The 27,839-nt window shown below is 34.6% G+C and overlaps 5 protein-coding genes across 8 annotated transcripts in view; 1 reads left to right on the forward strand and 4 right to left on the reverse strand.

The window, feature by feature from the left end:
* The window catches only part of LOC101898238 (nicotinate phosphoribosyltransferase), a 50,066-nt gene extending 39,738 nt beyond the window's left edge, over positions 1-10,328 (reverse strand). For 3 of the 4 annotated variants that reach the window (XM_059124548.1, XM_020039701.2, XM_011297526.3), the window contains exon 1: positions 10,191-10,328. The gene's annotated coding sequence lies outside the window, so the exon portion shown is untranslated. Of the gene's footprint in view, positions 1-9,455; positions 9,474-10,190 lie in introns of those variants that run through there. The other variant, XM_059124547.1, reaches the window with a different exon arrangement.
* On the reverse strand, positions 1,706-10,331 carry LOC101898059 (MOB kinase activator-like 3). Its single transcript, XM_005176267.4, has 2 exons — positions 10,191-10,331; positions 1,706-2,797 (listed from the first exon to the last, which is right to left on the reverse strand). Exon 2 carries the CDS (start codon positions 2,606-2,608, stop codon positions 1,952-1,954), a length of 657 nt encoding a protein of 218 aa, XP_005176324.1. The 5' UTR covers positions 2,609-2,797; positions 10,191-10,331; the 3' UTR covers positions 1,706-1,951.
* A 1,612-nt stretch (positions 10,332-11,943) lies between these two features.
* On the reverse strand, positions 11,944-12,802 carry LOC101897893 (NADH dehydrogenase [ubiquinone] iron-sulfur protein 5). The gene is made up of 3 exons (XM_005176266.4): positions 12,642-12,802; positions 12,173-12,391; positions 11,944-12,111 (listed from the first exon to the last, which is right to left on the reverse strand). Exons 2-3 carry the CDS (start codon positions 12,383-12,385, stop codon positions 12,046-12,048), a joined length of 279 nt encoding a protein of 92 aa, XP_005176323.1. The 5' UTR covers positions 12,386-12,391; positions 12,642-12,802; the 3' UTR covers positions 11,944-12,045.
* Positions 12,803-14,187: 1,385 nt separating this feature from the next.
* On the forward strand, positions 14,188-14,801 carry LOC101897725 (U6 snRNA-associated Sm-like protein LSm7). The gene is made up of 2 exons (XM_005176265.4): positions 14,188-14,322; positions 14,382-14,801. Exons 1-2 carry the CDS (start codon positions 14,305-14,307, stop codon positions 14,685-14,687), a joined length of 324 nt encoding a protein of 107 aa, XP_005176322.1. The 5' UTR covers positions 14,188-14,304; the 3' UTR covers positions 14,688-14,801.
* Positions 14,722-27,381, reverse strand: LOC101899955 (chitin deacetylase 1). Its single transcript, XM_011297515.3, has 5 exons — positions 26,875-27,381; positions 16,437-16,682; positions 15,907-16,375; positions 15,318-15,840; positions 14,722-15,148 (listed from the first exon to the last, which is right to left on the reverse strand). The coding sequence occupies exons 1-5, from the start codon at positions 27,155-27,157 to the stop codon at positions 14,870-14,872; spliced, it is 1,800 nt and encodes a 599-aa protein (XP_011295817.2). The 5' UTR covers positions 27,158-27,381; the 3' UTR covers positions 14,722-14,869.
* Between the last annotated feature and the right edge of the window lie 458 nt (positions 27,382-27,839).

The raw sequence follows: 27,839 nt of genomic DNA on the forward strand, positions 1-27,839 counted from the left end.
ATAAGCATCCTGTTATATTCATATTTCACACATCCCATTATTTCTCCTAACACAAGATCAGCTGTGAAGATGGGATATATTGGTCCACTCCTTCTGGTACCTCCCCCTCAAAGGGTCAAAATTTTGAGTATTCATGAAGCTCATAAAACGCGAAATTAATATCCGATTCCGTTCAGACTTGGTACATCTCAATATTTCTATCAACACAAGATCTGTTATAAAGATGACAGTGATCGGGCCATTCCTTCTGGTACATCCTCCACATAAGGTTCAATATTTTTGAAAAACAAAATGCTCAAAGAATACGGAATGAGCATCCAACTCTCCTCAAATTTCACACATCCAAATATTTTTGCTAACTCAAGAACTGTTGTGAAGATGATATACAGGGTAAGATGAAAAAACTGCAACCAATTTTAGAATGCTGTCATTTATTCCAGTGGCAGCTCATTATATTGCTTACAAGCGTACAAAAGCATTTTGGTGAGAATTTTCCAGAAAAAAAGTTATTCATGATGGAATTCAAGCGTGATAGTGTGATTTCTTTATATTTGGCTGGAAAACCATGAGTGGCTATCGTTAGAGCACTTCAGCATTTAAATGTGAATGAATCTTTTGTGTCTCGTACCATCGCTCGTTACCGTGATACTGGCGGCGTAGACCGACGTCAAGGAAGTGGACGGAAGAAAACAGCAACATCAGCAGAAATGGTTACCGACTTGATCGAAACCCGCATCGCAGTGGCCTAAAAATTTCCCGTGAGCTGAACATATCGCAATATTCCATTCGGCAAATATTGAAAAACGAGCTCGGGGTAAAGCCATTGAAATTCCAAAAAAGTGCTTGAACTTACACCGCAACAGAAAGAAAAAAGATTTAAAAGAGCTAAAGAGTTGCTTCGCTTGGCCGAAAGTGGTGAACTGCCAAATTTGGTTTTCTCCGATGAGAAAACAAATAAAATGATCGTGTTTACTTTCCAAAGAGGTCAACTAAAAATGTGCACCTTGGGTTGGCCACCAGAACTCAAGCGCCGAGCGCCGGCCATGGTGATGGTATGGGCCGCCATAACAGCCGATGGTCGCTCTCCGTTCGTATTAATCGATCGTGGCATCAAAATAAATGCCGAATATTATCGCGAAAATATTCTGGAGGGCGTAATAAAGCCTTGGGCACGCAAACATTTTGGCCGCAAAAATTGGACATTCCAACAGGACTCAGCACAATCACACTCAGCACGCCACCGCCACCCTAGAATGGTTACCAAATGAGGTTCCTCGTTTCATTTCCAGCGCACTATGACCACCAAAATCTCCGGATACCAATCGGTTGGACTATTGTGTCTGGTGTATTTTGAAAAGCGAGGTTGACACAAAAAAAAAAAATACCAAAGTGTAGATCACCTCAAGCAAGCGCTACGCCGGGAATGGGCCAAACAGCAATACCGCTGAGCAACATTCGGGCAGCGTGTGACGGTTTCATTGGCCGTTTGATATTTAAACTTATTCTAAAATTTGATGCTATTTCCGACATATTTTTGATTTCATTCAAAGAAATTAAAAAACAATGTAGAAATGATGGCGTCTGACTTTATTGCAGTTTTTTATTTCACCCTGTATATGTCTTCTAGACAATATTTTAATAAAAAAAGCAAATTCTTCTTCTTCAGCACTCTCATTCAATAGAAAACCCATAAATACGCACATGGTTTAGTGTATTTAATACTTTATTACATTTCTTTTCTTTTTTCCTGCTTAATTTCTCTTAATTGGAACAATATTCAAAACATTTTGGAGATTCTTGGTTTCTATGAGTCTATGTGTGTTTTTTTGGTGAGGTGAGGTAAGTGTGCGTGTTTAGGTTGTGTAGCTTTGTTTCGTTTTTTTTTTTTTTTTGGCTGGCATCCTTTCACATTATTTACGGAACCCTTCATTTCTCATTTCTCACCTCTCACTTAATCTTTACATATTTTGGCAGACATTTCATGCAGCGGTTCCAATTCTTTGCTTGTTATCAAATCGAATTCTTGTACAAAATAATAAAAATGCTTGTAGCAGGTGTTAACATGCGCCTCAGCTCCAATGCTAACAATCCGATCGAAATGATGTATGTACACATGCACAAACACTCGAAATAATCGCGTCAAGATCTTTCGACTGAGGGCTGGAAATGTTTTTGGAAATGGTACATCTGTAGATACGGGAAATACGGTTTCGTTGTTGATCTGTGCCTCGGCCCAATCCATTAGTAATTCTATATATTTGGGTGCTGGCAGCGATGTGGGTTTCTTATAATTCTCCGAATCGGCCCACAGATATTCGTAACGTGACCCGCCACTCATTGTGGGACATGTGGTCTCGTTACAATATTCCGAAACGGTACCATATATGAGATTGATGCGATTGAAAAAATCAACAACATGCACGGCAATCCAATCGTTGAGATTTTCACCTTCCGGCAGACAGACAGCTTGGCGCAAATTAATACCCGATTGAAGACTGGCCTGGGCTTGCTTGTGCAGGGAATAACGTATGGTGCCGGCCGTAAAGCGTTTCTTGGGTCGAAATGTTTTGCCCTTTTGGAAGAACTCTAGAAAGCCATTCAATGCCATTGTTCTGTGTTTCCTATTTCTTCAACGGTCGTATAGAGTGTGTGGGTGTGTGTGCTTTTGCTTCTTAAAGAAGACTCCTCATTCGAAATTTAAGATGGGCTTTTTTCAAAGGCGGACAGTTTATGTTTCGAATTCTGCTTTGTTACTGCTATAATCAGAGATAGTGAGAGGAGAAACAAGAAAAAGCCACTGAAAATAAATGGGTAGGTGGATTGGTTTTAATATCAGATGATGAATCACAAGAACAATAATAAATCTATTCAATTCTCTGTGTTTATGAAATGCACGCATATGTTTCACCACTCCACCCTCTCAGAACGACCACCACATACAACTGAATTCGAATGTCTCGTGATGTGTGGCAAGAATATAGAAAATAAGGATTTATGTTTTTGATTTTTCATTTCCTAAGGCATTGATGATTGAGAGCAGCAACAAATCGAAACCAGGGAATATTTTAAGCAGAAAAGTTCTCAAGAAATTTTTCGAGACTTTTTTTAGCACGATGATATGTTGCAACAATTTGAATAGTTGATTTTCCGTATCTAATGTTCCATTTCCAATCTTCTTCTTCTACTTTTTCTTGAACCTGAAACATTGCCAAGATATTTAATTTCTCATGTTTTATTTTGGTAAATTATATATTTTTTAATATTCAATTCAGAAAATGTGAGTTTTTGTGCTACAGAATTTGCTTTTAGTTTGAAATAATCCAATAAAATTCGTGAGTGTTTGTGTGTGAGTTATTGTGCCAAAAGTGAGCCTAGTTTTTATATCCTATATATTCGTCAGAGACCATAATCAGCGTACATATTTATTTCAATTTACAATAGAACTCGTACTATTAAAGATGTAGGTTGAAAATTATGAAGTTTGGTGTTGAAAATTGAATATATCGGATCTCAATTAATTATAACCCCCCAAAAATTCTATTAAAATCTTAAAAATGCCGAATGTAGCAGTTAAATTAGGGTCTACACGACGACGTGGACCTGCATAGGCAACTTTTGTCATAAACAACTACAATATACAAATGCGAAACTCGGTGAATAACATAGCTAAAATCATCCAAATTCCGAATATAGGGAGGTACCGTTATATAGGTGCTGTACGATGACGTGGACCTGCACAGACAATTTTCTGTCATAGGCTGTAGCATTTGTTACGAACTTCAAATACCAAATTTGAAACAATTCCGGTGAATAATGTCGCTAAAATCATCAAAGTACCGAATATCGGGAGGTACCGTTATATGGGGGCTATATGAAGACGTGGACTTGCACAGACAATTTTCTGTCATAGGCTGTAGCATTTGTTTCGAACTTCAAATACCAAATTTGGAACAATTCCGGTGAATAATGTCGCTAAAATCATCAAAGTATCGATTACCGGGAGGTACTGTTATATGGGGGCTATATGAAGACGTGGACTTGCACAAACAATTTTCTGTCATAGGCTGTACAACCCATTACGAACTTCAAATATCAAATTTGAAACATTTCCGGTGAATAATGTCGCTTAAATCACCAAAATATCGAAAAAGGGGGCTACAATTATAAGGGAGCTATACCAAAATGTGAACCTACATCACCCATTTCCAATACCAAAAGTCCTGCAGACATAATACACACTTGAATAAAATTTTTTCAAACTACTTCATTTCATTCGGAAGCTAGAGTGATTTCCACAGACGGACAGACGGACAGACATCGCCATAGAATTTTATGCTGATCAAGAATATATATACTTTGTGGGGTCTAAAACGTATATTTCGAGGTGTTACAAACAGAACGACAATCTTAATATACCCTCCATACTATGGTGGAGGACCGTTTCGATAAGAAGACTAGAGTACTTAGTCGTTTTGTGTAGGATATAGGTCAAATTACTTTCGGGAACCTGCCTCCACTTGCATTTAGCCATTTTTCATTGGATCTTTGCTTAGAAAGGTCTTTGTTCAGAAAGATAATGTAATATCCTAGGACCTAACAAAGTCTAATGATGGCAAAATTGCCTTCGAGAGTCTGCATCCAATCCAATTTTATGTAGCCACTTTTCCTCTTTTCTATTTCAATGTTTCTTATAAGACCCTCCCTTACTAACTAATACTCCAATTTGGAGATCGCTCTATCCAGAACTGGGGTCCATAGAGCCACCTATTTATCATGGCAAAGAAGAGAAAGAGGTTATTCGTGTTTTTGGATGAGTTGTGCTTAGGGATTGTATTAATTTTGAATTTAATTGTAAAACTCAATAGAATTTGCTCATAAAATGTGCAAAATTCTTCAGGGACTTTGTAAAACGACAGTCTTCATTGAAATTTTTTCTAAGACCGAGCAATTAAAAAAAAAAGTTCTAACTATGGAAAACTTTTTACGATATCTTCCAGGCTTCCAGGAAGCCTTTTATGAAATATTCTATAAATAGAGGTACGTTTAAGCTTTTATATGCCAATTTTTTGATGATCTCTGTGTTTACGTTTTAACCCCTAAAAATGTTTATCCTTTGCGTTATCTCGCACAACACGGGGCAATTATAAACGGATAATAAAGTCTAAGCAGGCTTATCGTAAACACAATCAAATAGGAGCACGTCTATTTGTTCAACAGACTACATTGTTCAATTAGTACTGTTTTGACAGAAATGCAATGCAAATAATTTATTTTTAGATAATTGTAATAAAGTGATAAGAGATAAGATCAAAAAATAAAACGATGCTACCTTCCTAAATATAATTTGTGACTTAATTTATGGCTACTTTTTGTGGAATATGTCCAATGCATTATCAGTTATCCTAAACCACTGAAATTACAATGCAAATATGTTAATGAACAATAGCGAGTTCAGCGAGAAGAAACAACTGAACCAAGGGTTAGAATTTAGCCAAGGTCAATCATTTATACAATTTACATCATAAAGGAAAAAACTATCAGTTTGTTCCAAACCTGCAAGAATGTAAAAGACAACCATAACCGATATTCCACCTATGAATTCGAAGGAAATTGCAAAACTTATAGATTCTCCCAGTTACTGAAACGGAGCATATGTTTACAATGAAAAATAATAGAAAAGGCTTTAAGCCATATAACAAGTAAATATCTTCAAAGATTACGGGGTTAAAGCTCTAAATCCAATCTGAATAATATTATAGGGGTTACGCAATATCAGGGTTGAATATGATAGTAAGATGAAAGTCCGGCGGGGTCAGTAGAGCTCCCGTAACAAAAGAATTTATTTGAAGTAGAACATACCACCTATCAACATTTGTCTTTAGAGCTGTTATAATTTGGTTTCAAAATCAACTAATATATGGGAGGCATATCCAACTCTGAATCTATTTTCACTAAATTTGACAGAGATATTTTAAACTTTATACCAAATAACATTGCTATGGAGTGCATGATATCACTCCGAGAAGAATTATATTAAACAAGTAAAAAAGCAGTAATATTTGCCGGGTAAAACTTTGAGTACCCTCCACCATTTGGAACGAATTAGGAAATTTTCAAAAAAAAAAAAATCCATTAAAAATTCTTTTAAAATCTTAAAAATACCGCATATCGGAAGATTCCGATATATGGGGGATATACGATATTGACAATTCTCTTTCAGGGGGTAAAGTACTCACAAGGAACTCAATTCCGTTTAAAAATGTGGCTAAAATAATCAAAATACAGAATATCGGGAGGTACCGTTATATGGGGGATATACGATATCGTGGACCAATATAGATAATTCCCTTTCAGGGGGTAAAGTACTTACAAAGAACTCTTTGTGTAGAATTTCAGACAATTCCATTGCGAAATGTTTCTAAAATCATCAAAATACCGAATATCGAGGGGTACCGTTACATGGGGGCTATACGATATCATGGACCAATATAGATAATTCTCTTCCAGGTGGTAAAGTACTCACAAAGAACTCCTTGTGCAGAATTTCAGACAATTCCGTTGAAAAATGTGGTTAAAATCATAAAAATACCGAATATCGGGGGGTACCGTTATATGGGGGCTATACGATATCCTGGACCGATATAGCCCATCTTCGAACTTGACCTGCCTGCAGACAAAACACAGAATTGTATGTTGATCAAGAAGAATTTGTTGGGTCTAAAATTATTATTTCGATGAGTTACAAACGAAATGACGAACTTAATATACCCTCCATACTATGTACGGTGGAGGGTATAAAAATATATATATAGGAACCGAGTTCCACAAAATAGAGACGTACGTCCCGAAATTCACTGCATTTGGGCTGATATTAGCCATTATTTGAACAATAAACCTGAAATCGGATGAAACATATATATGGGAGCTACAGCTATATCTGAACCGATTTTCTCCAAATTCATTGTACTTGCTTCTGTACTGAATTCGGTCGGTTGTGCCAAAATTCAGGACTTTTGGACTGATATGGGCCATTATTTGCACAATAAACCTAAAATCGGATTAAGGATATGAACGGGAGCTATATCCAAATCTAAACCGATCTTGATAAAATTTGATATACTTGCTTCTGGACTGAATTCGGTCGGATGTGCCAAAATCCAGGTCATTTGGACTGATATTGGTCATTTGGTGCGCAAAAAACACCTGAAATCGGATAAAGATTTATGTGGGAGCTATATTCTAATCTGAACCGATTTCGATAAAATTTGGCAGAGGTATTTTCGAGCAGTATCTGACGTCCGGTACCAAATATCATTGTTATCGAATACATATTATAAATGTGAGGGACTTAAGCACAAAATCGGATGAAACATATATATGGGAGCTATAGGTATATCTGAACCGATTACCTCCAAATTTGATTTACTTTGTTCTAGACTGAATTCTGTGGGATGTACCAAAATACACGTCATTTGGACTGATATTGGCCATTTGGTGCACAAAAAACCTGAAATCGGATAGAGATATATATGGGAGCTATATCCAAATCTGAACCGATCTTGATCAAATTTGGCAGAGATATTTCTGGGCTGTATCTGATATCTGGAACCAAATATCATTGTTGTCGAATGCATATTGCGAATATGAAGGACTTAAGCACCAAATCGGATGGAACATATATATGGGAACTATAGCTATATCTGAACTGCTTTTCTCCAAATCTAATGTACATGCTTATAAACTAATTTCGGTCGGATGTCCCAAAATTCAGGTCATTTGGACTGATATTGGCCATTTGGTGCAAAAAACCCTGAAATCGGATAAAGATTTATGTGGGAGCTATACCCTAATCTGAACCGATTTCGATAAAATTTGGCAGAGATATTTCTGAGCTGTATGTGATATCTGGTACCAAATATTGTTGTCGAATGCATAGTACGAATGTGAGGGACTTAAGCACAAAATCGGATGAAACATATGTTTGGGAGCTATAGCTATATCTGAACCGATTTTCACCATATTTGATGTACTTGCTTCTAGACTAAATTCGGTTAAATATGCCAAAATTCAGGACTTTTGGACTGATATTGGCCAATATTTACACAATAAACCTGAAATCGGATTAAGGATATGTATCGGAGCAAATCTAAACCGATCTTGATAAAATTTGGTAGAGATATTTCTGGACTGTATCTGATATCTGGTACCAAAGATCTCTGTTGTCGAATGCATATTGCGAATATGAAGGACTTAAGCCCCAAATCGGATAAAACATATATATGGGAGCTATAGCTATATCTGAACCGATTTTCAGCAAATTTAATGTACTTGCTTCTAGACAGAATTCGGTGGGATGTACCAAAATTCAGGTCATTTGGACTGATATTAGGCATTTGGTGCACAAAAAAAACTGAAATCGGATAGAGATATATATGGGAGCTATATCCAACTGAACCGATTACCACCAATTTCAATGGGGTTCGTCTTTGGGCCTAACAAATATTGTTTGGAGAATTTCATTTCACTCGGATAATAAATGCGACCTGCATTTTTTCACATGAATGCATAGACAGACGGACTGACATGCATAAATCGAAAGTGATTCTATAATCCTCTAAAGTAACTATGGAACTATCTCGCTTCCTTCTCCATGTTACAAACAAATGCACAAAGCCATAATACCCTCACCAAGACCCCAAGTGCTCCAATTCAAGGAAGTTTGAGGGCACTAGTCACATTTCCAAACCTAAAAGGAGTAGTATACCTTGCTGATAATTTGTTCCAAGATGGAATAGAGTTAAATGTGTGTTTTCATTTGCTTCTGTTATTGTGGACGATATTTGGAAGATAATTATTATTATTGTACCTCCAAGAGATAACAAAATTCTATGGCTAAGCCATAATCAACATAGTTATTGCAAATATGAGTGCGTGTCTTTGACATCATGGAAACAATGGGTTTCCAAAAAACCTTCAAAACAAAAACGAACAATAAACATACTTTGTATAAGATTTTCATACCTTTTCAATGGAAAATAAAAGGTCCTCCCTTTCTTGTTTGATTTTTTTTTTTTTTTTTTTGAATCTCTTTTTGTTTGAATCTCCAAAAAAAAAGAGAAAAAACAGGAATTAAATTTGTCCATTTGAACTCAAATACTAAAATGAAGTTAAACATATGCAGGCCGGTATGTAAATTATTATTTCACATACCACCTACCCTACTGGAACTATTGATTGTAAGCAAAATAAATAATTTATAAACTTAGTTTTCAACTAGAATTCATAATGCTGACTGATAGTTTTGCAATTTCCTGGAGGAGTACCCCCAGTACTTGGAGAAAGAGCTATGAAATTAGAATAGGATATATTGTGAGATAACTTAAATTTAAAATCAAGGAATTAGCAAAGAAAAACAAGCACTTAACAGAACGTAACTATTTAATTTTGGTACTAACACAAGGCTGGAACAATACTGGAGCACTCACACAACAAATCAACACACAACAAATCAACAACCACGACAACGTATTTCACAATATATGCTAAAGTTCCTCCGAGAAGATTTCAATTCTTGTTAATTCGACAAAAGACGCGTTTCAACTGACTTCCTTTTGGTGGGTGCTTACGATTTTTGTTTATTTTCCCAATAAATTGATTGTACTAGCAGAGCCCATATAAACAACAACAACGACAACAGCAATTAGTTTGTTTATTTCGTGTTACTTAGCAGCGCCAACAGGCTCTACGAGGGCAATCACTGAAATACTGTCACAAAGCGCCATCAAACTTTGGAAGACATCAACCAGGTGGTAATCACAGGCCCACAGATAAAAGCGATCTCCATGCCCTAACACTCAACATCTCACAGAAGTAAGCAGCGGAACAAACCTTCCGAATACACGTGAACACCACAATTTTGTCCATTTGCACGGAGATAGGCATATTATCTCGAGCGCTATTTACTGATGGACAATGAAGGTTGCGTGAAGGTCGGATGGTTGGTCGTCGGTGGTGGCGGTTTTTGATTGTGTTTTTTCTTCTTTTTTTACTACACCATAAAACTACACATCACGAGCCGTAGAAAACAAAATAGGTGTGGGGTGGGGTGGTTACACATTTTCTTCTCTCATTCTTTTCTACATGCAAATCATTTCATACAGAAAACATTAATAATTCAATAGGATAATCACCTTTAAAGCTCACAAATTGTATAATCATTAATTTATCCAATATTGCAGCGGAAAAAATTTGCCGTGACACTTTTCTATTTAGTTTTGGGGAGGGGGTTGAGAACTTTTTTTCTTATGTTTGCTGCTGCTGCTCACTTGTTGAGAATTTCACAATTATCTCATTGTTTTGCGGATCGATAAAAACGCCAAAATCACTTTTGTTTGATGACAAATCTATTTTTGCTTTATACACGTTTACTTTTTTATTTGTTTTGCCGGCTAAATTATTTCCGTATTTTCTCCAACATTTTCCGTCGGATTTTGTCTGTCGATTATTGTACAAAAAAAATTGTCCACATTAGGGGTTTATAAGTCGATTTTTTGACTAATCGATTACATGTCGATTTTTGGAGGTAGAGTGTTCTTTGGATAACCACAAAAGAGAAGATTAACCGGTAATCATTTAATGACAGAGAGCCAAAGAAATTTGGCCCGCCAAAAAACAGCTGTTTTTTGGCATCTGTGTAAAAGCCCTAAGTCAAAAGATTACAGCAACGCAGTTACATCACTTTAACGGTAGTCGTGAAGAGATATTTAATCGGCGGTTTAAATTTTTATAAAACATGAATCAAATAAATAATGGAAGATATAATTATACTAAAATTAGGTTTGTTCCAAAACTGCAGAATGTAAATGTGTTTACTACTATAATCGATTTTCCCTTTATGATTTTGAAGAAATTGGAAAATTTGTAGATTCTCGCATGATACAATAAAAAGGACAAACACAGCATTAAAAAATTGTCAAATTTAGAAAACGTTGGTTCGCATTAGCCGTGTAGGACATATCTAGAGGAGAAAATCTGAAGCCCCTGCCAAAGGCCGGCTACTTACAACAACTGTAGTTCACCGTAGTGTCAGCAATAATTTGGTTGACCCCTCATAATGGGCCCTATTTGGGGTATAGGTATTTTCATAAGCTTTTCAACGATACCTATGTTGCCTATATCGGGTAAGTGGATCCGGGTCTAGTCGGGGTCTTGAACCCAGACGTTCCGGTTAAAAATCTGGGCTTCCGGATAAGGTAAAAATACCTACCACAAGAAAAATTAAAAAAAAATGTAAGAGTTTTTACTAAACTAGAGTTAAGACCTGTATCTTTATGCTCCGCTAGCACCGATTTAGCTAGACGGTTTCCTAAAAACTATATCAATAAAACAAGTCATACCGAATCCACAAAAGGGTGTATGAAGATCATTAAAACTATCAGACAAATGCTCAAAGACATAAAACCATGCACTACAATGTGCTATAATGTTTCTTGGAGTGGAACAATTTTAATAACATTTGAGAGCTATAGCCATATACTCCGCTAGCACCGAAGTTGGGTGTCAATGTCAGTATTTATACAACTTAAAGGTGCATTGAATTAGGCCTTAAGCCAGACTGTTTCCCTGGAAACTATATCAAACAAGTAGTGCCGAATCCAATACAAGTGATCTGTTAAGTTCACTAGCGGACTATTAAACCAAACGTTGTTCCAATAAAACATATTGATGCTATAATTTGACACTGCTGCCATTTACTTGTAGACCCGTCAGATTTGGAGGCACCTTTCTCAGACCATGTTGTGATGTGATTTCCAAATATAGACACATTCCAATTAATGTATTTGGGTACCAACTTCTAACACTGCGATAATTTGGTCAATATCATTCTTAAAATATGCGGTCGATGTTTAACCCTACTTACACACAAATACATTGCACGACAGATAGACTTCTGATTTTCCCAAGTTATATTTCATTCAAATATTAAAGTTGATAATTTAACTATATTTTACATATTACGTGATCCTTTAGAAATGCCGGATAAATCTAATAAGCATCAACTCTTGGTGGATCAGCAAATGTACCTTGACGCATACGTTCTTTGCGCATAGCCTACGAAAGTAAACAATGTTAAAATATTTAAATATCATCATTCCTTATTTAAATTACTTACATGGAAACGTGCCATTTGTTTGTGCATGGTAAAGCATTCATTGTAATCATCAATTAGATCCTTGCACATTTTCTTACCCCTGTCGGCACCGTAGGCTTCCAAGCAGTCCATCATGTTCATTTCCATTTCACCGCATTTATCGTAGGTTTGATGGTTAATCAAGCTACCGGTCAAATCGGTGAAGGGAGTTTGCAAGTATGGGGTGATAGGCATGATGAACTAAAAGTGGAATATGAAAGAAAAATATAACTAAAAATGTTTTTATTGTATCTTATTGGAAATTATTGTCCATCAACAGCTGATAGATCAATGCTACAGAGTATGGAAGCGAACGGCATCCAAAATGTGACGTAACATTTGTTTGCTCATAAATGCCTTTCCCGATGAGACACAGCAAGTATTTTCATACAAACGGGTGGGAATTGTATCATATTTTTATTATTCCATGTCAATTGTTAAAAATATTTACCTTTTATTTGGATATTTTACTAAACTTCTTGGAAAATTTTAGCAAGTGCCTTCCAACGACACAACAGTATTATGCTTATGGTTGCTTAAAAGCGTAGTAGATACAACAGATGTTTCTAGACATCGTCGTTCACTTAATTTAAAATGACGGCGTCAAACACATTGATATTGTATTTAGACAGCGACAAGTGTCGTAAAAATATGATAAGAAAATTGTTTTTTATACGGTTGAGAAGAGAAATTAATAAGTTGTCCAATCTCTGCTCCCACATATAATCCTGAATATTTGACATGAAATATGTATGTGAAATCACTTTACATTTTCATCGCCGATCACCAATTGCTCGTTAGGCCGCCGGCGTCTGGGAACTCATTCGCCCTCGTTTTCTGCCAACGTCACAACACCCAAGGTAGATGTACTATGTAATCGCATCAGCCCAGCTGACGGCACCATTAAATGTCAAAACAAATTGTTGTAATGAAGAATTCGCCCTAAATGAATGCAACAACAAATCTGTTTATAGGTGTGTCTGGTTACCCTAAAATTTGTAACAATTGTTACAAATTGTTACTGGAAGTCATCTGTTAACTCGACAGTTCTGCAAAAGAGAGAAATTTTGACAGTTCTTTCAGTGAGAGTTTCAAATTCTTGCTGGACAAATTTCTTCTTGCAATCACTTGCAACTCTTATTCTTCTCATTTATCGACATTCAATCAGATGTTTTCTATGGTTTGTTTATTTATTTTTGTGCTTTTAATTTGAAAATATTTTTTTGGAATTTTAAAGACTAATTGTTTTTGGAGAACAACTTTAAAAAATGTGGAAAACGTAAATATTAATATGTAATAAGGAAATAAAAGACTATTTCCAACATTTTTATTTAAAAAACTTGTAGAATTAGTACTGCTTCCTTTGTTTTAATTCTCCTTATGGGGGACAAATTGGTTTGTTTTGAAAATTCAGCTGATTAGTTGCAAGCTTCTGCAGGAATACCGACTGTTTACTTTTCGCATTTTCCTTGCAAAAGAGAATAAAACTACCTTTTCTCTCAGAAAGAAAATTCCTGCTGGAAAAGTAACCAGACACACCTTATGTTGTCTTCCCTAAAAGTGCATTTTTATAATATTTCAAATAATAGCAAGTTAAGAGTGAAACCAGTAAAAAAATTAAAAGAAAATGAAGGAAGGAGGTTAGAATGGAGTGCAGCTTTAAGAATTAAGTTAGCCTCAACATCTAAGATTCCCATAGCACATCACGGGAAGTAGTGCAAGAATTCGACTCTTGTCATTTGCAGTTCCAGAAAACATTCGGTTTCAACCAGTAAAATATAGTCATTATAAGTTTCTTGGTTTAAAAATTATGGCAATGCTACAATTAATTAATACACACAAAATAAAATGTAAACAAACACCTCGTTTCTGATTGGTTGAAACAAATTTGCCGCAACCTTTAAATGTCATGGCGAATCTATGTTTTTCGCCTTAGATGCCAATTTTGACATTTGAGGGGACCACAAAAGTTGCTTTGTTGTAGCAATTCGCCGATGCGGTTACCTGTTAGATCTACCTTGACAACACCAAACAAAACGTTTTTGGCACGCAAGTTTCTTTTAAATATATAAACTAAATATATAAACTAATATAAGACAAAAACTCAAGCAATAATGGCAGATAAGAATAAGGTAAGTCACCTGAATTGTTTTCCCTGGATAAATCCAATGTTAATCTAATTTTTTCCTAGGGTAATGATGGCAAAGAGAAACGCCGCAAAGAATCAATTTTAGATTTGTCCAAATATTTGGAAAAACAAATACGAGTCAAATTTGCCGGTGGACGCGAAGCATCTGGCATTTTAAAAGGTTATGATGCTTTACTTAATCTTGTGCTGGACAACACAATCGAATACCTGCGAGATCCCGATGAACCGTTCAAGCCTTCGGAAGAAACAAGAAATCTGGGACTTGTTGTTTGTCGTGGCACAGCCTTGGTGTTGATATGTCCGCAGGATGGTGTTGAGGCTATACCAAATCCATTTATAACACAATAATTGTGTTTTACTATTAATTCAGGCAAATAATGTATTTTGGATTTTAAATAAGTTTTTTTTATTTAACAAAAAGATATGGAATAAGATGTTAATAAATAATTATTTTTAACGATATTTAATGGCCTTACAAAACTATGGTTAAGTTAGATGTATTTTAATATTTTACGTGTAGGCATAAATATTTAATCTAAACCAAATTCATTGCGTATCCACGGATATTGTGGTGGACACTCTTTACATGTGTATAGATAACGATCCTGTTGCAATACCCTACTTCTCAGTTTACACATGTTGGGTAGATTGCATACTTTTTCACTTGGTTCCAAGTGTTTTGGTTTGCATGACCATGGCTCGAATTGATGTAGCATATTGCTGGATGTTGGCGTACGCATCCATTGTATGGCTTGTTGATTGGTAACGAAATAAACATCGGGTAGTTTTTGTAAATCATCTAAGAATTTCTGTAAAGAGGGAAAATGGGTTTAGAAATTGCTTGGCGAAGGATGTAAATGATCCTATTATGTCCCCCAACTAGTTTTTAATTTTTAAAACCTCCCAAACAAATGTGACCGAAAATCTATTTCGATTTTATGCTAATTGATTTGGTGTCTCTTTCAATTTTGAACTTACCATAAATGCATTTAAATATTCAGTTTTCTTAAACCAATTGGCATGGAAGTATAAACCCAAAGGTGCACGATTTGAAAGATAATGTCGTTTGAAATTATGTGTCAGCATGCGATAGATATCATCACCCGACAAATGAGGTGGACAGCTGTCCACCATTGTACATGTGTATTCACCAACTTCCAATTGATTGATGACCATTTCCCATATGCCTGGATAACTACGTGACGGACAATTCTGTTTGTTACCAATACAATTGTGTGGCATTTTATAATCCATTGTATACGGCCATAAGGGTGGATTAGAAAATGGAGCCACCATTGAAGAGTCATAGACAAAACCAAATTCTTTCATCATTAAGAATTGTCGATTCCATCCAACACGCAGAAAGGGTACTCTCATGCCACGAATCTCTTCCATGCGAACACTGGCAAAACGATTCAATATGTTCGCCTGGCCCACCATCTCATCGAACCAGTCTTCAATGGTTGCATTGTGGGACCAAAACATTTCGGGACCACGATGCCTATTGAAAATGATAAAATTTTAAAAGAAATTCTTGCATAATTGGCATTCTCTCTTCAATACATACGTTACTGAATGAACGGCAATTTCATGACCATCATTCCACAACTTCTGTATATACTGATAGTTGGTAAATGGATGTGATACAAAGAAGGTGGCCCTGATTGGACAGCCATTGGGATTGCGTCGTTGACCTTTAAACAGCACCTTTGAAAACAAATCCCAATTTTCAAAATTTACCGCATCATCGAATGTCAACAATATCATTTGTGGCACCATATGTGCCTCAAGGCGACCCGGAATTATTGTACCATCTTTCGAACAATGACAATCGGGCAAGTGGCAATTTTTCGGATCACATGATTCTGCAGCATTTGGATCATTATCAGCATCACACCAACCCTCATCGGATTCATCGGGACAGTCGACAGAGCCATCACAGAAATATTCCGAGGGTAGGCAAGTGCCATCACCGCAGGCCCATTGATTATCTTGGCAATCGGCTTCGTCAAGCAGAGGTTTTGGCACGGGTGTTTCTATGAAATTCATTCTCACATAAATTGTTATCATAAAGTGTTAAGTCATTTGAAGACTCACCCGCTGTTATATCACAATTATCCACATTTTGTTTGAAATCACATATTTGCCTAACCACATCGAACAACAATCCCTCGGAACATTTAAAATTGAATACTTCTCCCTCCAAACACAAATAATATTTTGAACACTCTGAGCTAGTCCAGATTTTGTGTACAGGCCGATTGGGATCTCGATAAAATCGCACTATATCCTCCAAGCATTCGACTTTATATTCAAGACTTCTTTGCGTTGCATTTCGTGCATCTGGAAGAGAAAAAAACGTTTTTTTTTTTCAAATTTATTTGAAAAAACGATACCAAACTATTTAAGTTTATGGTAGGAACCATGGTAGAAAAATATAGGTAGGCGCGTCGACACAGCTGCTGGGACAATGAACTGTCAAACCCATTTTGGAATTGAAAATGTTGAATGAAAAACTATTTAAATGTGTAAAAATTGTTGAAAAACGCGAATTATAAAAGCCTCCGAATGACGTAGTATAAGAAAATATATAAAAATCTACTTATATTTGAAAAAACATTTAAATTTTTTTGACATATCAATGCTCCCAAGCGTTGATGCATCTACCTGTATTCTTCTGCCATGTTAGGAACAGATCCGAATATAACGGGAAATAATTATTTAAATAAATTTCACTACGTATAAGCATTTTAAAGCATATGCTCAGGCGCACAAATTTCATTTATTTATTGGGCCCGTACCGTACTTTTGCTATCAAAACAAAATGTTTGAATTTGAAATACAAAATAAATATTTTTATTTTGTCAAAAGTGAAATATAACACTTGCGAAAACTCGCCACCAAAAATATATTATGAGTAATAGAACAAATTGGTAATGGCAACCCTTTTTTGTTTTGGAACTCTCTGTCATTTTCAAAATATTTTAAAATGAATTCCGAAACTATTACGCATATTTTTTGTAAAATTAAAAAATTAAGACGTCTGGATTTTTCGCATTTATAATGAACAATTCTGTTTTGTTTTACATAAGTATGTGTCTATTGCAATAAATACACTAAAAACATCCATTCGGGCCACTTTATCGGTAAAAGTAAAATGATAATTTTACTTATTGTAGGATTCACATTTTCTTTATTCTATTTTTACGGTTCGTTTTTATGCAATATAGATTCCAAACATGGTAGAAAAATACAGGTAGATGCATCAACGCTTGGGAGCATTGATATGTCAAAAATTTTTAAATTTCTTTTCAAATATAAGTAGATTTTTATATGTTTTCTTATACGACGTCATTCGGAGGTTATTATAATACGCGTTTTCTAACAAGTTTTACAAATTTAAATAATTTTTCATTCAACATTTTCAATTCCAAAATTGGTTTGACAGTTCATTGTCCCAGCAGCTGCGTCGATGAGTCTACCTATATTCTTCTACCATGATTCCAAAGTATAACCATGTTCATATGTTTGTCACAAAACACAAGTTGTGCGTACAACTTGAAGGAGGAAATCTTTATTACAAATTTAGAGAGTTGGATGTTATCAATGAAATTTTAAAATATGTATCATATGTTAAGGTGAGGGTACATAAGCAGCTTTGCATATTAATGCCAAATCATGAGGGGAAATGGCGGCAGGATTCCAGGGGCGGCTCTGGTATCCCTTTATGATATGTCACAAAATATACCATGTGAAGACTTCAAAATTGAAAATGCATATTATAACAACCTCCGATTTGCGTCGCATAAGAAAACCTAGAAAAATTTACTTATTTTTGACAAAACATTTTAAAAATTTTGACACATCAATTTTCCCAAACGTTGATGCATCTACCTGAATTCTTCTACCATGGTATACTTGTAATCATGGTACAATAAAAAGGTAAGGTAAAGCTACCAGCTGATTACAATTTTTTTCTAAGTGTGCCCGATTTCTGTCAATTTTGTGTATGTATTTATCATTTTGAAAAATGAAAACAAAATATTTTCAAAACTAACGATTGGAAGACACGTACATTGGGGCTCGCACATTAAAACTTTTAACCGTTTAGCCATGAAATTGAAAGATTGAATAGTTGGATGAAACTTTTGAGAGAAAAAACAGGCATTTCATTCATTTTCATTAGTTAATTTTAAATATGAGGGAAAATATAAAAAAAAAATGAAAACAACTTGTTGTATATAATATTGAATGAGTCTGACAGGAAGCGGGCATAGCCTAAGGGTTGTATTTCTGTAGTTTTACGAAGCTGTTCTACCTCTTTATTGTACCATGCTTATAATCATATGTTAAAATTTTTTTACCTTTGACAACAACTTAAGGTGGGAATACATAAAGCGCTTATTTGGCTGGCTTAAGTCATCGGCTGACTTCTTCGGAAATGAACAAAGGAGCCTAGGGCTAAAATCGAACTAGGTCAACCTAAAACTCCTTTGTTCATTTACGAAGAAGCCAGCCGATGACTTAAGCCAGACAAATATGCTCTTTATGTATTTCCAGCCTTATTGTCGAAATAATTCTTGGGACAATGTTCTTCGGTTCTTTTGTGGTGTTTTCCCGAACATTTGAAGCAGTTATGTTTATTGTCCTTGGAAGTTGATAGAAAGAGGCGAAAAGATCAAGAAAATACACTCGTAGATTAATGGAAATCTTCTTGGCTTTCTGTGGAGAGTATATCATATTTTCCTATCCATTGTAAACCAGTCCGAACATGCAATAAACAAGTCAAACAACAAAACTTTTACGTCATTTTATTTACTCAATACCGCTCTAGACAAAGAGATGAAGAAAACCAACAACAGAAATGTTGAATGAAGTAACAGAAATTACCATCGACAGATTTCTTTATGGTCTGTGCAACAATGGATTCAAACTAGTTGCCTGAATGCTGTGCTGCATACAATGAATGCTTCCAGTGACAACATGCCAGCTTCAAATGATGTGTGTAATTAAAAAAAGATTTCAGTTGATTTCGGGTTGAACAATTAAAAAGGAGATTAGTGTGATCAATACCCACAAATTGGGTTGTGCCGTACTAGGGAAAGTAAAAGAAAATATCAAATTTTCTATCAGGAAATCCTGAGGATTAAGTACAGAACTTGGTTTTATATATCCAGTTGGTTCACCCTTAAGCTGGTATCAGCTTTTACATATGTGTTGTAACTTTTATTATCCATGTGTATTCCCGTGTGTATGTCAAAATTGTCATTTTATACATATGACTCATAATTCTTGCTATCACACACTTTATATGTCATTTTTATTTCTTTTGATTACAATGTTATTATATTGTATTTTCTAAAAAAAATATGGTACTTTATAGATAACTGCGTATATTTTCACAAAAAACATCACTCTCAATTAAATTATATTTTTTCTACGAAAAAAGGGCTCGCTGGATCGAAAAAGTACATACACACGATGCATATGGAAATGTTGACACTACATGTGTAAAAATCATACAGCCTTTAGGATGATATAAATGCTGCTCAGTGATGTTTGTTTACGCATACAAATACTCTGTTCCAGAACCTACTACTACTAATTTTGTAATTTTTTTTGACATCATACGATACCAATCGGTAGTTGTTATGATTTGCATTTTTTAACAATTTTTACAATTTTGAATAATTTTTCATTTCATTAAAAAATGTTAATTCCAAAGTTGGTTTGGAAGCTACGACATGTACCTGTATTTTTCTACCATACTTGGGAGCATGCATGGTACAATGAAGAGAAGGTAGGTCAACTTTGAAAAAATTGCAAGTATAGAGGTCTACCTGTCTGGCTTGTAATGTCAGAATTAGTATCAAAACAATATAAAATCAAACAACTTGTTCCATTTATTTTGAATAAATAATTGAAAACTGCGATAACTGAATGAAAGGTCAACACTTCATTTCAAAATCATGTACTATATATCTCTAAAGGATTATTTCGCTACAAAAACTCTAGATTTTGTCTATGCATGCATTGAAATGAACATTTTAAAACACCAGAATTTGAATGTTTTCTGAACAATTTTTTTGTTATTGAAAAGAAAACACATACATAAACAAATAAAGATGACATATTAGGCCAAGAAAATAAAAAAATTAAAATCATATGGTATCATAGCCCTACCTTGATATCATTGTACCATGGGAGCATGGTACAATAAGGAGGTAAGACAGCTTCGTAAAACTACATAAATACAGCCCTGTGGCTATGCCCGCATCATTCAAAATTATATGCAACAAGTTGTATTCATTTTTTTTTTCATATTTTTCCGCATTTTTAAAATGGGTTAAATAGCGCGCAAAATGAATGAAATGCCGGGATTTTCTATCAAAAATGTGATCTAAACAGTTCTATCTTTCAATTCCATGGCATAACTGGCGAATAGCTTTAATGCGCATCTCGTAGCTTTTAATGCGCATCTCGTAAAATCAAACAACTTGTTCCATTTATTTTGAATAAATAATTGAAAACTGCGATAACTGAATGAAAGGTCAACACTTCATTTCAAAATCATGTACTATATATCTCTAAAGGATTATTTCGCTACAAAAACTCTAGATTTTGTCTATGCATGCATTGAAATGAACATTTTAAAACACCAGAATTTGAATGTTTTCTGAACAATTTTTTTGTTATTGAAAAGAAAACACATACATAAACAAATAAAGATGACATATTAGGCCAAGAAAATAAAAAAATTAAAATCATATGGTATCATAGCCCTACCTTGATATCATTGTACCATGGGAGCATGGTACAATAAGGAGGTAAGACAGCTTCGTAAAACTACATAAATACAGCCCTCAGTCTTGCTTAGGCTTTCGCAATTGTCAGACGTGCAAACTAACTATCGCTCTCTAGAAGTTGCTTACTCGTTAATAAAAAAAATTCCAAAACGAAATCTGTCCCATTGCTTGGATGATGAAGTCGGCATGTCTTCATCTAAAATTCCTAAAACTGGGACCAGACGAAACCGGTGGACTCCCTTACAACTCTTAGACAATGATGATGACAATTCAATAACTGACATGGACAGTGAACAGCCCCAAAGCGGCCAAAATAATAAAATTTCACCCATTAAAGTTTTAACTAAAAACAGTGATATTATAATCAACTTGCTTAATGATAGAAAGATTGATGATTTCTTAGTTAAAAAAATATCAATTGGTTTAAAAATTTTGTGTAACACAATAACAACATATAACAAAGTGATTGCGGTTTTGCAGGAAAAAAACTATCAATACTTCACACATGATCACAAAAACAACAAACCATTTAAAGTTGTCATTCACAGACTAGATAATAAAACAAGCACAGAAGTTAAAAATGAGTTAATCTCTCTCGGACTAAAGTGCATTGACGTTAAAGAAGTGAAACGTACTTATGAAAAATATGTTGATACTCTTTACATTGTCCACCTTGAAAGAGGCAGTGTGAAACTACATGAATTGAGAAAAAATATTCGATCTCTTTTCAAAATTATTATTACATGGGACTACCAAAGGCGTATTAAAAACAAAACGGTTCAATGTCGAAAATGTCAAATGCATGGACATGGAGAGAAAGGTTGTCATGTTGCCATTCTATGTTCGAACTGTGCTGGAAATCACCTCACTTCTGAGTGTCAAACACCAAATAAAATCAAGTGTGCCAATTGCGGTAAAAATCATAAGTCCACTGATGCTTCATGCCCAAACAGAATTATGTACCTAGAAATGAAACAGAAACTAACTTTAAAAACTCACCACAGTAAGAGAAAGAGCATCGAGTTCAACACTAACAATGAGAACTTTCCTCCACTATGCAAGTCTGCTAATAAACCTGTTGTTGTAAACAACTGGAAACATGTCAACAACAGTGATGCCTCTTCACATAATCAATTTCCCGTTGCGGCTGGCAGTACTCTATTCTCTGAGCAAGAATTTTTGCAATTGACATCTGAAATGATCTCCAAACTTGGTTCCTGCACTACCAGAGAACAACAATTTAATGTAGTAGCTGAACTAGCCTTTAAATTTGTTTACAATAATAGTCATAAATGAATTATTCTAACTTAAATATAATATTTTGGAACTCTAGAAGTATCCGAAACAAAATCGTTGAATTAACACATTTTATAGTTTCTAACCATGTTGATATTTGTTGTTTATCAGAGACTTGGTTGAATGAGAGTGACGGTTTCAATATTCCCAACTACAAATATGTTAGAAAAGACAGAGTTGGGCAAACTGGCGGAGGTGTGGCCATAATCATTAAAAATAATATTGAGTTTAAAATTGTCCAAAGTATACCAACCCAAATAATTGAAAACACAGGAATAGAATTAAAGCTAAATGATTCGCAATCGATTAAGTTGTATAGCATATACTTTCCTGGAGGTGTGAATAGTAGTACACTCCGCAGCTTATTTAAATCCGATTTACGTAAAATCTTAAACACCGATGGTAATTATATTTTCTGTGGCGATTTGAATTCTAGACACCGTAATTGGAATTGCCTTCGTTCAAATACCTGGGGTAATATTCTTAATGATTTAAATCCACTTTACCCTTTTACCATTTTATTTCCGAATTGTCCAACCTATATCCCTGCTTCCTCAACGTGTAATCCATCAACTCTAGATTTAATTCTAACTAACATTCCTCTTCTTTTAACAAATCCTCACGTCATTAATGATCTCTCATCCGATCACCTTCCCGTTCAATTTAAACTTTCTGGTAATCCCTCCCGGTCATGCACTTACAAGTTCAATTTTTCTTCTGCCGATTGGAGTGCATATAAGCAGTTTGTTAATTTGAAGTTTCAACACACTAACATACAGTTTGATATACCTGCAGACATCGATGATCACGTTGACTTCTTCACAAGCACATTGTTAGAGGCAGTTAGACGATCTGTTCCTCTTTTTTCTCTCAAAACCAAGTACTGTAAACTTCCTAATTATATTCTTAACCTTATAAAAATAAAAAATAAGTTTCGCAGAGACTGGATTCGGTATCGCCAAATTGTTGATCACAATGCAATGACTAAGTATAGTTTGATTATCCGTAATGAAATACACAAATATAGAAATTTAGAATGGAATAAAATGTTGCAACATTTGGATAAAGGTTCGAAGCCGTTTTGGAATGTATCCAAAATGTTAAGGAAGAAGTCTCGTTGTTGTCATAGTTTAATTTCTGGAGACCAAGTCTTAATAACAGATATTGACAAAGCCAATGCTTTTGCTAAGACGTTTAGTGAAAATCACACAATATCTGACAATATTGGTATACCACAACACATTGAGAATGTAAATGAAACTGTTGAAATGTTAGGAAATATGGATATTGTTACTCCTAGTTCCGAATTTATTACAACTAGTGAAGTTGAATACATTATACGTAACCTTCAAAAAAGAAAAGCTTGTGGTTTGGACGAAGTCAATAATGAAATGCTAAAACATTTAACCGGGAACGCATTAGCATATCTAAGTAATATATTTAACGCATGCCTTAGATTTCAATATTTTCCAATTACTTGGAAAACTGCAAAAGTCATCCCAATTGCTAAACCAGGTAAACCTAATAATAAACCTGAAAATTATAGACCTATTAGCCTACTAAGCACACTTGGAAAAATATTGGAGAAGATTATTAAAAAAAAGATTTCAGAATTTGTCCATGAAAATAAAATTCTCCCTAATGAACAATTTGGTTTCAGAGACGGGCACTCTACAATACATCAAGTGAAACGTTTATGCAATGACATTCGTATTGGCTTAAATGGTGGGCTGTCTACAGCTTTAGTTTTATTCGACATAGAGAAAGCGTTCGATACAGTATGGCATCGAGGCTTAGTCTATAAACTTATGATTTTTCATTTTCCATCTTACCTCATAAAAATTATTGAACAATTCCTAAGCGGTCGACATTTTTGTGTTTCAGTTAACAATTCTTTTTCAGACTTAATGCCTATTCATGCTGGAGTACCGCAGGGATCCGTTTTGGGACCAATTCTATACAATTTATACTGTTCAGATATGCCGTCTCTTAGTCCATGTAAATTCGCTTTATATGCCGATGATATTGGAATCTATTATACCGGTCTACTAAGTCATAATATATTAAGCAATGTGCAACATTCAATTGATATATTATGTGACTATTACTTAAAATGGAGAATTAAATTGAATTATACCAAAACACAGTCAATATTTTTCACAAAAAGAAGAAAATCTTGTTTCGTACCCAACAATAACCTTGTTTTAGGAAACGACAATATAACATGGTTAGACAATGTAAAATATCTTGGCATTTGGCTCGATAAAAAACTAACTTTTAAATATCATATAGATCATGTTTTAAATAGGGTTAATATGTACAAACAAATTCTCTATCCATTAATTAATAGGAATTCATTGCTAAGTAATGATAATAAAATCTTAATCTTTAAGGTAATTTTTCAATCCATCATCCTCTATGGTTGCCCAATATGGGGACATTGTGCAAAGTCACATATTAAACGATTGCAAATTGCACAGAATAAAATTCTTAAGATGGCATTAAAACTACCTTGGGATTTCCCGACGGATTGGCTTTACTCTATAAGTAGTGTAAATACGGTTCTATGTTGCATTGAGCAACATATTAGTAGATTCAAAGCCAATTGCTTATTTTCTGAAAATCCTCTGATTTTAGGTATTTACCTAGATAACTAAAATTACATGTATTTGTGTAGATATTATTTTTGTATAGAAGGTTTTTGCTTATAGTTTTCCTTCAGACACTTTATGATTTATTACTATGTAACTGAATTATTTAAATTTTTTATTATATAATGCTTTAGATATAAGGCCTTGCCACATCTGTGCAATGATTTATAGAAACTAAGATGAATTGTAAATATTAACTATTTTTAATAAAGAGAGAGAAGGTAAATACAGCCCTGTGGCTATGCCCGCTTCATTCAAAATTATATGCAACAAGTTGTATTCATTTTTTTTTTCATATTTTTCCGCATTTTTAAAATGGGTTAAATAGCGCGCAAAATGAATGAAATGCCGGGATTTTCTATCAAAAATGTGATCTAAACAGTTCTATCTTTCAATTCCATGGCATAACTGGCGAATAGCTTTAATGCGCATCTCGTACTGTACGCGTCTTCCAATCAGCAATTTTGAAAATATTCTGTTTTTATTTTTCAAGACAATAAATACAAACACAAAATTTGCAGAAGTCGGGCACACTTAGAAAAAAATTGTACTATGCTTGGTAGGATATAAATGCCTCTCAGCTGATATTTGTTTACTCATACATATGATCTGTCCCAGAACCTACATAAATCTACTAGTTTTGGAATTTCATAACAGGAAAATCGGTTATTGTAGTAAAGTTTTTATAGCGCGTTTGGTATCTAAACGTTATGCAGATTAATATTTGTATGGTAAATCTGGTTAAAATAATCCGAAATAAGCAATAAATCCTGGTAATATGGGTTAATCCGGATAAAAAATCGTATCTAAACGCGCTATAAGGTAGTCTTATTATTATTATTATTTTTTTTTTTTTTTTTTTTGCAAGGAAACTATGAAAAGTAAACAGTTAAAGTCGCTTACAAAAAATCAGCTGACTTGCCCAAACAAAACAAAATTAAATAATAATTAAGAAGAATTTCCATGGTAGAAGAATACAAATAGTCGCATCGACACAGCTGCTGGGACAATGAACTGTCCAACCAATATTGTAATTGACCAATTGTGCATGAAAAATTATTGAAATTTGTAAAATTTGCTGAAAAATGCATATGATAACAACGCCCAGTTTGTGTCGTGTAAGGAAACATATAAAATTTTACTAATTTTTTTCAAAACATTTGAAAATTTTTGACATATCAATGTTTCCAAGCATTGATGCATCTACCTATATTCTTCTACGATGAGAATTTCTGTTTTTGCGACTTTGTTCTGCAAAAAACAAAACAAATAGACTTGTTGATTCCACAATTAAAATGTTTTTTATTATTAATTTTTTTTGCACAAAAACAAATTCTCCGGGTTCCCAAATAGGACGAAGAAGTGTTGCATTGATAAGAAATTTATCTGGCAAAGCCCTTTGACATTTAACGCCAAATTATGATAGTGAATTTTGCCGCGTAAAAGGTTTTTGATACAAACATGACCTTATTTTATTTCGTTTCATTTAAATTGTATACCCATGATTAGCCAAAAAAAAAAAAAAAAAACAATCACACATATGGACATACATACAACAACAACAACAGAAATGCCACAAACGTGTGCCAAGGAAATAAAGTTAAATCATATCAACCACCTATGATGCATTCCAATTAACTCATTTAAATCCACAAATAAATCAAATAAACCATGGCCCGGACACATCGTACTCCACACACACAAACACGTACGCAAACACATCTATAGAGGATACCATAATCACATAATCGTACAAGCAAGTGAGTGTCTTGAAGAAATTACCTATTCCGCTTACAATCATCATCACAATTAATACGACCAGAAACAGTTCAATAGCAATTGAACTGAACCAACAACTTTTGTGCCCCCGATGTGGTCGTTGTCTAATTACGGCGGTTGGCGGCAATACCGGGCTCGTGAAACTTTTACAAACAACATTACGACGACGACGATGTTCATCATAATGACCGTTTTGGTGGCCACCGGAAAACAGACCAAAATAAAGACAACCGACCTTGACTGTCGTCGTATCCAGATTTTCAGGATTTTTCAAACTGAGCGACATTGTTGTTGTTGTGGTTTTATTTTCCCATTAATTATTCACTTAAGCCCAACACAACTGTTTTTATTGTTGTTGTTAACTTTCTTATTTGATAGAAGAGGTTGGGAGGCTTTTCCAAAACGAATATGCACTTGGACCACAGAATTACACACACTTTTACCGTTACGACCGTTGTTCCGTTTAAGTTTATTGTTCGAATCGTTGAGCAGCAAATGCTCTATTTGAGGCACGCGTATAGACTGAAGCACATTGTAGTCCATGGGTAGCTTTTATAGATGATGATGATGGTTGAGTGATATTCGTGTGCATTTCTTCTCTTTTATTTAAAGAAATTTCTTTTAAATTAAAAAAGTTAAGAGAAATGTTAACTGGTTTGGCAGTGCATTTTGCCCAATTGGATTTTTTGAGGCAAAATGCTGATTAGCTACAGACTTTTGTTAAATATAAACAAATACAAAACAGCCGTAAAACATGATAAATTTGGGCAGAAGATTGCAATTTTCAATTTAAATGTTAAAATTCATTGTATAATTAAGAAGGTAAATAACAAATAAGCATACCCATCTCTACATTTTCAGTAACTTGCCTTGTCAAATGTCAATGCATAAACAATAGGTTCCCATCTCTGATTTGTGTGTATACAATGGATTTGTAAGCATAAATTTTGACAATAAAATGATGTCAA

The sequence above is a fragment of the Musca domestica genome, unplaced genomic scaffold (genome assembly GCF_030504385.1).
Source record: "Musca domestica strain aabys unplaced genomic scaffold, Musca_domestica.polishedcontigs.V.1.1 3, whole genome shotgun sequence".
Lineage (NCBI taxonomy): Eukaryota > Metazoa > Arthropoda > Insecta > Diptera > Muscidae > Musca > Musca domestica.